Raw genomic sequence first — 15,394 nt, 5'->3', positions numbered from 1 at the left:
CAAAGTATCTGCCGTTCTCCACTCTATCTCTAGTCATTCTACATGTTCTTATCCTCCTTTATCATCTTTTTAGCATTTTCCAGTTTTTGAAATTATCTACTCATGATTTAATTTTCTTTGTTATACTCACTCAAATATACGTTCTTTGAGAGTTTGTATTCTACCTGGTTTGCACACTGATGATCCCTAATTAAAATTGTGTTTGACATACATAGTTTTTCAGAAGATATTTATTTATACCTCCAAACATTAGAATACTGAAACTTACCTTTGTCATTCCTTTTAGGACTGAATTTGCCTCCTGTCTAAATCCTAGAAGGACATCTTATTAGTTAGGATTAAGTTCTCTGGTGTACAAGTTAAGAGATTTTGAAAACAATCGTTGTAGCTGTTTTACCCCACCCTGAAAAAAAAAAAGAGACCAATATAATTAGATTTTCATTTTTTTATTTGATTGGGGAATTCAGTCCATTAACATTTAGTGTTATTACTGTTTGGATAATATTTTCCTCTACCATTTTGCCTTTTGTATTATATATATCATATCTGATTTTCCTTCTTTCTACACTCTTCTCCATACCTCTCTCTTCTGTCTTTTTGTATCTGACTCTAGTGCTCCCTTTAGTATTTCTTGCAGAGCTGGTCTCTTGGTCACAAATTCTCTCAGTGACTTTTTGACTGAAAATGTTTTAATTTCTCCCTCATTTTTGAAGGACAATTTTGCTGGATATAGAAGTCTTGGTTGGCAGTTTTTCTCTTTTAGTAATTTAAATATATCATCCCACTGTCTTCTAGCTTCCATGGTTTCTGCTGAGAAATCTACACATAGTCTTATTGGGTTTCCCTTGTTTGTGATGGATTGTTTTTCTCTTGCTGCTTTCAAGATCCTCTCTTTCTCTTTGACCTCTGACATTCTAACCAGTAAGTGTCTTGGAGAATGCCTATTTGGGTCTATTCTCTTTGGGGTGCGCTGCACTTCTTGGATCTGTAATTTTAGGTCTTTCATAAGAGTTGGGAAATTTTCAGTGATAATTTCTTCCATTAGTTTTTCTCCTCCTTTTCCCTTCTCTTCTCCTTCTGGGACACCCACAACACATATATTTGTGCGCTTCATATTATCATTCAATTCCCTGATCCCCTGCTCAAATTTTTCCATTCTTTTCCCTATAGTTTCTGTTTCTTTTTGGATTTCAGATGTTCCATCCTCCAGTTCACTAATTCTATCTTCTGTCTCTTTAAATCTACCATTGTAGGTATCCATTGTTTTTTCCATCTTTTCTACTTTGTCCTTCAATCCCATAAGTTCTGTGATTTGTTTTTTCAGACTTTCTATTTCTTCTTTTTGTTCAGCCCATGTCTTCTTCATGTCCTCCCTCAATTTATTGATTTGGTTTTTGAAGAGGTTTTCCATTTCTGTTTGTATATTCAGCATTAGTTGTCTCAGCTCCTGTATCTCATTTGAACTATTGGTTTGTTCCTTTGACTGGGCCATATCTTCAATTTTCTGAGTGTGATCCGTTATCTTCTGCTGGCGTCTGGGCATTTAATCAGATTTCCCTGGGTGTGGGACCCAGCAGGTTGAAAGATTTTTCTGTGAAATCTCTGGGCTCTGTTTTTCTTATCCTGCCCAGTATGTGGTGCTCGTGGCGCTTATCTGTCTGCGGGTCCCACCAGTAAAAGATGCTGTGGCTCCTTTAACTTTGGAAAACTCTCGCTGTGGGGGAGGGTCGCCAACCGAAGCGACTTGGGGGAGTTCCGATTCAACTCTCCCAGCCGGCCCGGGAGTCTGCTCGTGGGGGGGGGGGGGGCGCAGGCCTCCGTGACTTGGGGGAGTACCGGTCCAAATCTCCCAGCCGGCCCGGGAAGCCAAGCGTGGCGTGGGGCGCCGGCCGCCGCGGCTTGGGGGAGTGCCGATCCAACGTTCCCAGCCGGACCTGGAAGCCATGTGTGTGGAAGGGACCCTGGTCGCCGGTCTCCGCGGCTTGGGGGACCTCCTATCCAATTCTCCCAGCCAGCCCGGGAGGCCGCGCGTGGTGGGGGGCGCCGGCCACCGTGGTTTGAGGGGACCGCCTGTCCAATTCTCCCAGCCGGCCCCAGGAAGGAGGGAGGGAGGGACTCCAGCCGCCAGCCTCCCCGGCCCGGGAAAGCGCGCACCCCTCGGGTATCTCACCACAGCGGATTCTCCCTGCCGGTTCAGCCGTTCCAGAATGGGGTACCTCATTTTTTTATTTGAATCTTCTAAAATTTTTAATGATTGCTTTATAATGTTCTACATATATACATCTGACTTCAGAAACTTTTTCCTCCTGTATTTGTGTATTTTTTTACTTATGATTTGTGTTGAGTGCTTCAGTCCGAAAAAGTAAAATTTGAAGAAGGAATAGGAACTTTTAGGCATTTCCATAAGAAAAACATGAGATTTAAACAGAAGTTTACTATAAATTCCAGAAATATGGTGGAATAGGGTAGATGGAATTCAGCCCTACTCCAAGGAAAAGTTAGGGAAGGAACAGGAGGGTGACTGAGAACAGCGATTCCAGAGTGCAACTGACCTGGGAAAGTCTTCTGTACCACATAGGGCACCCCTGGTTGCAAACGCTGAGGAACTGAGAAGCAGAGAACTGTAGCCTAACACAGAAAGCTGAAGCCCACAGGAGTGCATGGACAGGGAGACAGGAACTAGAAAATAAGCCGAACTGTGTTCCTTGAAGGTGCTACCCTTACCGGCGCAGCCCCGAGACCTGTGACTCACCCTACACCCCACCAACCTGAACCCCATCATGCCCACCCCAAGTCCAGCCCAACCCACCTCTCCTGTACCCCTCCTGAGCACTACCTCCCCCTCCCAGCTCCCAGCAGGCTGTGGCCAGCACCCAAAGGCTTACCTCCATACCCAGGCTACACCCATCCCCAGTCCATACTGTCACACACCCTCACCCTACCCCCCTGAACCCTGCACACAGGTGTATCAGTTTATAGGACTCCCAAACCCGCACATGTGCACGGCCCCCAGTCATGCCCCACAGCTTGAGGAGAGCGCTGATCTGCAAAGCCAGATCACATCTGTCCCCTCCCTGCTGACCATGCCGACATAATGCCAACCCGCTGCCATGGATATGCACATGTGCACAAAGGGCACTGTGCCCTAGGCCAGCACACACCAGGGTTACACCCCCCCAGAGTTGAACACCCACACAGGTACATCCTCACTAACTGCAAAGCATCCACATTCACAGGCACCAGCATAGCATCCCCAACATGTGCGTATACCTACACTGCAATACATCACCATACTGTTGTGCCCCACCCCATGCCCTGCATCCTGCTACACATCCATCCCACAAAAACAAGGCTTTAGACTACTGAAGGAAATTAACTTTCAAAGTAAATTAATCAAGATATTTATATGAGATGAAAACAACAGAAGAGCACCAAACATATCGAAATGCAGACAGATATATAGTCCAGCCTAATGACCAAATTAAAACAACAGAAGAGACACAGACATTGGAACAACTAATAAAAGATGTTCATGTAACTCTAATAAATAAAGTAAGTGGGATGGCTAATGACATAATGGAGATCAAGAACACAGTAGAAGAGCATAAGGAAGAATTTGAAAGAATAAATAGAAAAAATAACAGTTATCACCGAGATTAATTATTCTATTGACCAAATAAAAAACATTCAAGAGACATACAACAGCATATTTGAAGAGGCAGAGGAAAGAATAAGCAAGGTAGAGGACAAGATAGTATTTCGAACACTCAAAGCAGAAAATGGCAAAAAGATGGAAAATTTTAAATTGGATATCAGGGAAATGTTGGACAAAACAAAGCACACAAGTATAACAATCATTGATGTCCTAGAATAAGAAGAGAGGAGTGAAGGACTAGGTAGAGTAGTGAGGATATAATGGGGGAAAATTTCCCAACCCTTTTAAAGGACATAAATATGCAAGTCAAAGAAGCTCAACACACTCCAAACAGAATAAATCCAAATAGGCCTTCCCCAAGACACATACTAATCAGTCTGTCAAACATTGAAGAGAAGAAAAAAATTTTGAAAGCAGCAAGAGAAAGACAATCGACTACATATAAGGAAAACCACATAAGACTAAGCTCAGACTACTCAGCTGGCACTATGGAAGTGAGAAGGCAGTGGTATGATATATTTAAGATTCTGAAAGAGAAAGACCTCCACCCGAGAATTCTGCACCCAGTCAAATTTTCCTTCAAAACTGAAGGAGAAATTAATATTTTCATAGACAAAGAAATCATGAAAGAATTTGTCAATAAGATACCAGCCCTACGAGAAATATTAAAGGGAACTCTTCCTTGTAAATAAAAAAGACGGGAGATCTGGAGGAGGGCGCAGAACTGAAGAATACCAGTAAGGGTAACTTAAAGGATAAAAAGAGAAAGAAGGAACAGAATATATAGCTCTGACAAATAAAATAAGAAAGATAAGATGGTAGATTCAAGAAATATCTTTTCAGTAATAGCTTTGAGTGTTAACAGATGAAACTTGCCAATTAAAAGGTATAGATTAGCAAAAGGGATTAAGAAATATAATCCAGCTGTAAGAGTCTTACAAGAGACTCTTCTTAGACACAGGGATACAAATAGATTGAAAGTGAAAGAATGGGAAAAGATTTTCCATGCAAATTGTAACCAAAAGAAAGCAGGAGTAACTATACTAATATCAGATGAAATAAACTTTAAATGTAGAGACATCATAAAAGACAAAGACGGACACTATATATTAATTAAAGGGACAATCCACCAAGAAGAAATCACAATCATAAATGTTTATGCTCCCAACCAAGGATCTCCAAAGTACATGAGACATACACTGGCAGAACTGAAGGGAATGATAGATGTTTCAACAATAATAGTAGGAGATTTCAGTACACCACTCTCCTTTATGGATAGAACTATCAGACAGAAGATCAACAGAGAAATAGAGAAGTTAAAAAACTTAATAAATGAATTAGACCTAACAAACATATATAGGTCATTGCACCCTAGAACACAAGGATATACATTCTTCTCTAGTTCTCAGGGAACATTCTTCAGGATAGATCATATGCTGGGGCACAAAACAAGTCTTTATACGTTTAAAAATATTGAAATTATTCAAATCACTTTCTCTGATCACAATGAAATAAAACTGGATCTCAATAACCACCAAAGAATGAGAACATTCACAAATATATAGCGATTAAGTAACACATTCTTTAACAACCAGTGAGTCAAAAAAAGAAATTGCTAGAGAAATCAGTAGCTATCTGGAGATGAATGAAAATGAGAATAGAACATATCAGAACTTGTGGGAGGCGGCAGAGGCTGTGCTGAGAGGGAAATTTATTGTCCTGAATGCCTATATTAATAAACAAGAAAGAAGAAAAATCAAGGACTTAACTGTTCACCTGAAGAACTTGAGAAACAACAGCAAACTAACCCCACAGCAAATAGAAGAAGAGAAATAACAAAGATAAAAGCAGAGTTAAATGAATGGGGGAACAAAAGAACAATAGAAAAAAAATAAGTAAAATCAAAAGTTGGTTCTTTGAGAAAAATCAATAAAATTGATGGGCCTAGCAAGACTGACAAAGAGAAAAAGAGAAAGGATGCAAATAAACAATCAGAAATGAGAAGGGGTGCTTTACCACAGACCCTGAAGAAATAAAAGAAATCATAAGAGGATACTATGAACAACTGTATGCCAATAAACTAGACAACTTAGATGAAATGGACAAATTTCTGTAAACACACAAACAAGCTATACTGACTCAGGAAGAAATAGAAGATCTCAACAAACCAATCACAAGTAAAGAGATTCCATTAGTCATCAGAAATCTTCCTACAAAGAAAAGCCCAGGGCCAGATGGCTTCACCAGAGAATTTTATCAAACATTCCAAAAAGAACTAACACCAATCCTGCTTAAACTTTTCCAAAAAATTGAAGAAAAAGGTACTCTTCCTAGCTCATTTTATGAAGCTAATATCATTTTAATACAAAAACTGGTAAATATGCTATAAGAAAGGAATTCTATAGGCCAATCTCCCTAATGAACATAGATGCAAAAATTTTCAGCTAAAGACTAGCAAATCACATCCAACAACATATTAAAATAATTATACACCACAATTAAGTGGGGTTTATACCAGGAATGCAAGAATGTTTCAACACAAAATCAATTAATGTAATACAGCACATTAACAAATCAAAAGGAAAAAATCACATGATCATCTCGATTGATGCTGAAAAAGCATTTGACAAAATTCATCATCCTTTTCTGATAAAAAATACTTCAAAGAGATAGGAATCAAAGGTAACTACCTCAATATGATAAACGGCATATATGAAAAACCTATAGCCAAGCATTGTACTCAACGGACAAAGACTGAAAGTTTTTCCCTTAAGATCAGGAACGAGACAAGGATGCCCACTGTCACCACTATTATTCTGCATTGTTCTAGAAGTGCTAGCTAGAGCAGTCAGGTAGGGCAAAGAAATAAAAGGCTTTCCAAATTGGAAAGCAAGAAGGAAAACCTTCATTATTTGCAGATAACATGATACTATACTTGGGAAATCTTGAGAAATCTACAGCAAAGTAACTTAAGCTAATAACAAATTCAGCAAGGTGGTGGGATATAAAATTAATGTGCAAAAATCAATAACATTTCTATGCACAACCATGATCTAACTGAGGATTCAGTTAAGGAAAAAATTCCATTCAAAATAGCAACTAAAAGAATCAAGTACTTAGGAATGAATGTAACTAGGGACATAAAGGACTTGTACACAGAGAACTACATAACATTGCTAAAAGAAATCAAAGCGATAAGTAGGTGGAAAGATATTCCATGCTCGTGGATAGGAAGATTCAAATAGATCTACAGATTGAACACAGTAAAATCAAAATTCCAACAATCTACTTTGAAGACTTGGAAAAGCTAAGTACAAAATTCATCAGGAAGGGAAAGAGACCCTAAATAGCTAATGTCATCCTAAAAAAGAATAAAGTCAGAAGATTAATACTCCCTGAGTTTAAAATGTATTATAAAACCACCGTGGTCAAAACAGCATGGTACTAGCACAAAGGTAGAAGCATTGACCAATGGAATCAAATCGAGAGTGCAGAAATAGACATCAAATCTATGGTCAACTGATTTTTGACCAGGCCCCCAAGTCCTCTGAACTGGGATAAAATAATCTTTTCAATAAATGGGCATGGGAGAACTGGTATCAATAGCCAAAAAAAAAAGAAAGAGGATCCCTACCTTACACCCTATAGAAAAATTAACTCAAAGTGGCTCAAACACCTAAATACGAGAACTAGCACCATAAAGCTTCTAGAAGAAAATATAGGGAAACATCTTCAAGACCTATTAATAGGAGATAGCTTCCTAAACTTTACACCAAAAGCACAAGCAACAAAAGAAAAAATAGATAAATGGGAACTCCTCAAAATCAAATGTTTCTGTAAATTCTACCAGGAATTAAACTGTTTGCAAAGAAAAAATAATCAGATGTTTCTGCACCTCAAAAGACGTTGTCAAAAAGGTGAAAAGACAAACTCAATGGAACAAAATATTTGGAAATCACATACCGGACAGAGGTTTGATATCCTGTATACACAAAGAAGTCATAAACTCAAGAACAAAAGAACAAACAATCCAATTATAAAATGGGCTAAAGATAATGTTATGGCATTTTTCTGAAGGGTAAATACAAATGGCTCAAAAGCGCATGAAGAGATGTTCATTTTCATTGGCTATAAGGGAAATGCAGATCAAGACTGCAATGAGATATCATCTTACACCTGTAAGAATCACTGTTATTTAAGAAAAAGGAAACTATAAATGTTGGAGAGTATGTGGAGAAATTGGGACACTTATGCACTGCTGGTGGGAATGTATAATGGTGCAGCAACTATGGAAGACAGTTTGGTGGTTCCTTAGGAAACTAAATATTGAGTTGCCCTATGACCCAGCAGTGGTACTACTTGGTATCAGAAACAAAAGGATAGATAGTGTATGACTCCACTTTTATGACCATGGTAAAGGCAAAATCAGACACTTACAATATAGAATATAGGAGACTTAAGATACATAGAAGCTACAGATGGGTGAATGGCTAGCTAATGAGGTTGAACTCCAATCTAAGGGAATAGGTAAAGATGAAGATGTTCTCTAGTGGGTTTATAAGTAGTATTACCATATTAAAGATGACCAAGATTGAAAGGGTTCTATAGACCTATGTGTCCCACTGATTATCACTGGAAATAAATTAGTTCTAGCAAGAACTACTTCAAAGGTATGATTTCTGTGCAAAGATTGTTTAAGTCCAGGGTATGGGGGTAAACTGCTATTTTATGCTACGCTATGCTTACAAGGAAAACAATCAGCACTACCACAGCAACAGCAGAGGTGAATAGTGTTGGGGGGGGGGGAACAAGAGTTAAGAGGATGTTTAGATTTCCTATTTGGTGATGGTTTGTTTATTGGTTATCTTTTTCTTGGGAACAATGAAATTATCTAAAATTGAGAGTGTTGATGGACTGTGGACTTTCGACACTATACAGGATGCCTGAAGAATGCAAGTAAGTGGCTGAAGGATGTGCTGACTGAGAAGTAGATTGGCAAATAATGGCGTATACATATGATCTAATCTTGTGCTACTACAAAAAGAAACAAAGTTGTGAGCATGTAATGATGTGAATGAATGTGTGGGACATTTAGTGAGGCAAAATAAGCCAGCAGTGAAAGAACAACAATGGCATGGTCTCCTTTAGAAAATGTTTATAAAAAAACAGGGGTCTAGAATGTAAGCCTTTATAGCAGACACATTTAGTCCAGAGTAGTAATTATTATTTCTGGATTTCAGGAGACTGTTTATATATATATATATATATATATATATATATATATATATATATATAAACCTAGTATTTAAAGATAAGAACAAAACCTATCAGGTCAGGGTTAAAGTAATTCAGAACACAGGGATAAGCGAGATATTGTCTATATTTTATAACCACACGTATTCTTTGAGACCAAGGGAAGAAAGTTTTATTTGATCTGGAACCAAAATTTTCTGTGGCACATAATCTAACTCAACCTGTCTGTATAGCTCATTTGAACAACTGAAACACAGGGAGCCCAGAATAAGAAAGAGGTCCTTTAATCCTAGTAGCTTAATGTAATGCCTGGGCACATCCTAGACTATATTAAACAGATAATCAAAAAGTATTGGCAAAGTCCCTTGAGGAATGGGAGAAAAAATGTGGAACTATTAAACTTTGCCATCAAGGAATCCCCTGATACTGTCACCCAAACTTTAAGGATACCTTAGTCAACAGACCAAGCCCTTGATCTTGAGGCTTACTCTTGTGAAGTTTATGTAGGTAGCAGAAAAGCTTAGCCTACCTATAGGTATGCCTAAGAGTTATCTCTGGAGGACTTCTTTTGTTGCTTAGATGTGACCTTACTCTATCTAAGCCCAATTCTTCAAGTGAAATCATTGCCCTCCCCCTACGTGGGACATGACATATCCAGGGTGAAAGTCTCCCTGGCAGCCTGGGAGATGACTCCTAGGGATGGGTCTGGCCCTGGCACCATGGGATCAATTCCATCCTGACCAAAAAGAGGAAAAGAAGTATAATTAATAAAGTATCAATGGTAGAGAGAGTTCAAATAGAGTCAAGAGGCTCTTCTGTAGGTTATGTTGCTCTTATACAAGCTTCAGTTAGATCTTGCTGCCTATCATAACCTGCTAAACCCCAAGCAGGACCATTCCAGCCAATTCTAAAGAACAACAAGAACAATATATAAGATTCCATGCACTAGAATAACTTTTCAGAAAGCTACAACCTCCAGATGGGTCCCTGGACCAGAAAAATTCAAAACCTAGAGGGCCTAGCCTCTCCAGAACATTAGATAGTTCCTTTTCCCTACCCCGTATTAGTGACAGACCCTTCCAACATGAAAAAGTTAGAATGCCTGTAGTCCAAACACCTCTAAAGAGAGGCATAGAAAGATTAATGGTCATGGTAGAGTTACACAGAGAAGATAGAATTTCACAAATGAATATGATTGCTGGATCATTAAATTGATGATCTCTTTTAGTCTCCAGTATCTTAGAGCAGTTAGAAGTAAAAACCTAAAATGGTGAAACTGTAACCCATGCCAAACTCTGAAATATGTTCTAGAACTAATTGTGGTGCTGTGCTTTGAAATATATTACTTTTCAAAAAGTTGATTGCGATGATAAAAAAATTTATGCCTTCTGGCCTCCTATATTGTGGAGCAGCTAAAAGGAAAAATCTGAGAGGATTGTATGGTAGCCCATGAAAAACTGTGGGATCTGTCCTGTAACTACTTGTTGAAGAGTGCTTTAAAAACTATTGCTATTTTTCTTTCTTTGCTTTGCATATATATTACATTACCCAATGAAAAAGTTAAAAAAAAAAAAAGTTATTAAACACAAGTAACGCTCAACAGGTTTTCATTTTTTGTGGAAGATGGATAAAATATTTTCTTAATCTGGTTTATTATTTTATTGAATTATGAGTACTGTTGATAAAAGGAACACTTGTTAGACCAGTTTTTGATGTTTTTGGAGTATAAATGTGTCTGTATATATCTTTTCAGTATTTCTTTCCCTTCACAGTTCTCCTGGCCTACTTCCTTCCATCCTTAACAACCTATACCTTCCTCACAATTTTAGGCTAATTGAACATTTTAAAATCCAAGATAACAAGAACCACAATAAAATCTATGAGAGACTGATGCAACAAACTTATGATAATATATCCCTCTAGTTATAGTGCTATATACGTAGGAAATAGTCTATAAATTAACATTTTCTCCTATAATTTACTTTTTTCTTGAGAAGCTACTTAAATTATTCAAAGCCTGATTTAGAAATGAGTGAATAATCAGTTGCAGATTTTCAGTGAAAAAAACTTATACAATTATCTATTTACCTCATTTTTCATGTGCTTCTGCCTGTCTGTTTAATCTTACACTATTCAGGATTATTCCCATAAATTTAATGGGATTAGAAAAAAATTGGCAGGAAAGAGGAGGTAAGACTAAATTCTTGAGGAGAATTTATTCTTAGACCTTATTCAGTGTTGCAGAAAATGTATATACACCTGAATGTAAGAGCTATGCTATTAAATTTAATTTCTGTTATCATATTTAGTATTTTAGCACCTATAATGGTAGTTATAGAATCCCAAAAAGTAAATAAGTGTTACGTGAATTTTTCCGTCAGTTTAAATCTTAATCCTTCTTTTATTGCAACTGTATAAGGATGATTTTTCTTTCTTAACAGATGATTAAAAAAGGAATTAATAATGTTAGAAGAATGACGTCTCATCCAACTCTTCCTTACTGTAAGTTGATGACAATTAAAAATTATTCTTTCATATTCTTACTTATGTATCTGTAATTTTCTGTAAGTAATTTATGGAAAGTTTGATTGAAAGACAAACATTTAATTTACTTGTTTTGTAGAGAACGTTTATTACTGAATAGAATCTTTGTGAGAATTGGATAAAAGTAAGGAAAAAAATTTCCTGAATTAATAGAGACTGATTCAATTTAGCAAATATTTAGCATTTCTAGGTGTGTTCATTTTAGGTCATTGTAATCAGTTTTTATTATATTAATATCTCATCTTTTATCACATTTGCAATGATCATAAGCATAGGACATGGTTATTAAACAGCTCTTATGTTGTAAGGCAGGATGTATTTAAATTAATATTACACACACTCGATGAGTCTCAAAAGTTTGTCTTCATTTTTCAATGAACTTAATTAATGGGAAATTTATTGGAAGAATTGAAGCAGCAATAAAAGAATGGAGACAAAACTTTAAAATTAGCTAATGGTTGGAATCAATGATCATATTGCTATGCGAGTAGTCCATGTTTTTATATATATATATATTTTTTTTTTAATATGATTTTTAAATTGTGCCCTTCAAATTGTTCTACCACACGGTTCTAAAAGTAGTGCATATTAATTAAGATGTATTTACATCCGTCCAATTTGATAATCCATGAACAATTTTTAGCACCTTTTCTCATCACATATTCTGATAAAATAAAATTGACCAAATGCATGTTCTTTTCTAATTAATTATTGTAAATGCTACAATCATCTATCATCAAAGTTGGATACCAGTGTCCAAAAAAGGAGGAATAAAGGGCTTCAGAACAATATATATAAAATGAAGAGTGTAACTTCTGCTACTTATCCTAGCAGTGTAGAGTAATTTAAAGTATTCGTCTTTTTTCACTACACTGAATTTATTCAGTACTGGAAGTACGTATTTTTCATCTACAAGTCTAGTGTGAAGATAGAACTAAAAAGCCGGCGTGAAGCCTATAGAATAATAAATCAGAATATATTTTGTACATAAAGCTTAAATTATAGCTACTTGACATCGTACCCCCTACAGCAAGATATATTTCACATCATTTAAATTTTTCTTTACTCTGCAATAGATATTGAAGGGATATTACTTTTTCTTAGCCCCATAGCTCATACATTTTTAGTATATATCCTCTGTCTTAAGAAAACTAAAGCCCGTAAGTTAAAATAAAAATATCTCAAACCTCCAAGTTATTTAGTGAACTCATTTTTGAGTTATTTGGTAACATCAAATCACTGTCATTTGGGTTAAGTACTTTCTTTGTTATAGAAAAATACTATCACTAGCAGATAAGAAACTTGAAATATTAAAAGCTGAGTTATTTAATCACTGGACCTTTTTCAGAGTATCTTTTCATTTTGTGAACAAGTCCTACAGGTCGTAAGTTAGTTCAACAATGTTTTAAGACACAATTAAAAAAAATCTTACTCAAGTTCATATACTTCCAAATAGCTCCTTTTTTTCCCCTTGGAATTGCTCTTCTAAAAATGACAGCTATTGTAATCCTACCATTTTTTTATAAATAAAAAAATTTTTATTTTATTTATTTAAAATTTATTTAAAATTTTTATTTTGTTTTTTTATTTATGCTCCAAAAATTTTTAGAAGTTAGACTAATGCATTTATACCTTGACCTTTCAAAATTATTAGATATTTTCCCTTTTCAATAAATATTTGTTGAAATAACACTATATAGTGGTTCTCTACAAACCTAGAGGAGAAAATGATGAAAGCATAGTCTTTGGCCTCAGGAAATTCTAATTGAGGAGAAAAATTCCTTTCATGGTGTTCAAAATAAATAATGGCTTATTTCGTATATAAAGTACATAGGTTGTGGACTTCAATACCTATCCATGATAGTCAAATCAGGTCACTCTGCACATCGGTTTATAGTGTATAGCAGAGTAAGTTATATTAAATTAGAAGTCTTAGAAAGTCCAATTTTTTTTCCTTTAGTCAGGAACAGAATGAGGTTTTTATATGATTTAAATCTGTTGTTACCACTGAAAAATACTTGTTCAGACACATAGTTATGGGAACTTTTATTTTATTTTTAAAATCTCAATTTACAAAGGGTCCCAGAGAATATTTCATTTTATATGTCAGCTACTAATGTAAGTAGTAACTTCTAGTAATTTTCTGCAAGGAAATTAAGCAAAACTATAAATAATATAGAAAAAAATGAGTGTTTTTTAAAATGCAGTTATCACAATTTCTTATATGATTAAAGAAAAGGAAAACTATTGAGGTGGGAGGCAGTTAGCATTCCTCAATCTCAAGAAATTCTTCCCATTCTGTCACCAAAGCCTAAGGGTAAAATATTTCAGAACAATTGCCATTCATTTATTTTAAATATTTAGTGAAGAGTGAGGAGATCTTGACTAATACATGACTAACAATGTGCTAGATGCTTTATATACATTAATATAATTCAATTTTTCATACCAAACTAATATAGATATTATACTTAAAATATAATTGAGTGTTTACTACATGTTAGACATATTTCTAAATGCTTTATATGAATTTTCTCATTTAATTTTTACAACTATTCATTGACTTATATTTCATTATTCCTATTTGTAGGTAAGGGAATAGGCTCAGAGAGATTGTTTTCTAGTATCACACAATTAGTAAATGGTCAAGTGAAGAATTAGTAATTATTTAGCTTGTTTATTGTCTTCAGTGAAACAAATAGTATATATTTGAAATATCACATTAACAGGATATCTTTTAGAAATAATGTATTGCATTTGATTTTTTTGTCAGAGAGATGTATAAATTTAAACATGAAAAATATAACTGGTTAAGATTGGCTTTTTAGAAATCACAAGAAGTTTTTATATTATGTACTTATTGTAAAAATTATTTATTAAGCTTATTAAAAAACATTGAGCTAGTTTTAAAGAGAGATGCAATTTATAGAGGTCTGATTTAAATGCCTTTATTGTTTTGTTTGAAGATGTATTCTCAGTCAAATGAAGGGAAATGTAACTCTGTTTTATGATGAAGAATATTTAATTGAAATTTCATACAAGATAATAAATTCACAGTAATTAACCATAACTTTTTTTGGTGTTTCTTTCATAAAAATTTTTCACATTGAATTAAAAAGTGCTTTTTCCAAAAGATTCTTGAAATAAATTTGCAATTTTTACCCTCACATAATGCAGATCTGACAGGAGCTCAAGATGGAAGTGTCAGAATGTTTGAATGGGGCCATTCTCAACAAATAACCTGTTTTCGATCTGGCGGCAATTCAAGAGTTACAAGAATGAGATTTAACTATCAAGGAAATAAGGTAGTATATAGAACTGTAAATGAAAAATGCTTTCATCATATTGATTTTATAAATATTACTAGTTTGGGTTTCTGAAGAGAATAGCTCACTTAGCCAGTATAAACTATTAATCTATATGAATTATTTTTTTTATAATTCCTCTCCAAGAACAGTTAAATTCACATGGTTCTTCCTGGAAGTATCTCATAAATGGCCTTTAAAATTCACTTAAATTAACTCTTAAGGACTAAATGACCAAAGGACCACCTTAAATTACACATTTTTAATAAGTAACTAATACTTTCTTCATCCTCTATAACCTTGCTAGTCAAAATATTTTTAAGTGTACCAAGCAGCAGGTACCATCTGGGAGCTTGTTAGAAATGCATGTTATTGGCCATATCCAGACCTACTTAATCACCATATGCATTTTAACCAGATAGGTAATTTGTATGCAGATTAAAGTTTTGAGAAGCACTCATCTAGAACAAGGTAATGGGCAAACTATGGTCTACCCAACAGTTTTGTAAATAAAGTCATTTGGAAGATAGCTACACCCATTCATTTGTGTGTTTTTTATAGCTCCTTACCCACTGCAATAGCAGAATTTAGGACAGAATGTATCTGGCAAGCCTAAAATGTTTACTATTCTGGCCCT

At 35.3% G+C, this 15,394-nt stretch overlaps 1 protein-coding gene across 8 annotated transcripts in view; it reads left to right on the top strand.

The window, feature by feature from the left end:
* The window catches only part of DMXL1 (Dmx like 1), a 232,644-nt gene that overhangs the window by 183,904 nt on the left and 33,346 nt on the right, over window positions 1-15,394 (top strand). For all 8 annotated transcript variants that reach the window (XM_077138868.1, XM_077138867.1, XM_077138866.1 and 5 more), the window contains 2 exons: window positions 11,350-11,410; window positions 14,630-14,757. In XM_077138868.1, coding sequence (XP_076994983.1) covers window positions 11,350-11,410; window positions 14,630-14,757 — 189 coding nt within the window. The remainder of the gene's footprint in view (window positions 1-11,349; window positions 11,411-14,629; window positions 14,758-15,394) is intronic.

The sequence above is a fragment of the Tamandua tetradactyla genome, chromosome 21 (assembly GCF_023851605.1).
Source record: "Tamandua tetradactyla isolate mTamTet1 chromosome 21, mTamTet1.pri, whole genome shotgun sequence".
NCBI lineage: Eukaryota > Metazoa > Chordata > Mammalia > Pilosa > Myrmecophagidae > Tamandua > Tamandua tetradactyla.
Note: the sequence above shows the minus strand (reverse complement) of the source record. Positions and strands in the feature narration are given on the sequence as shown.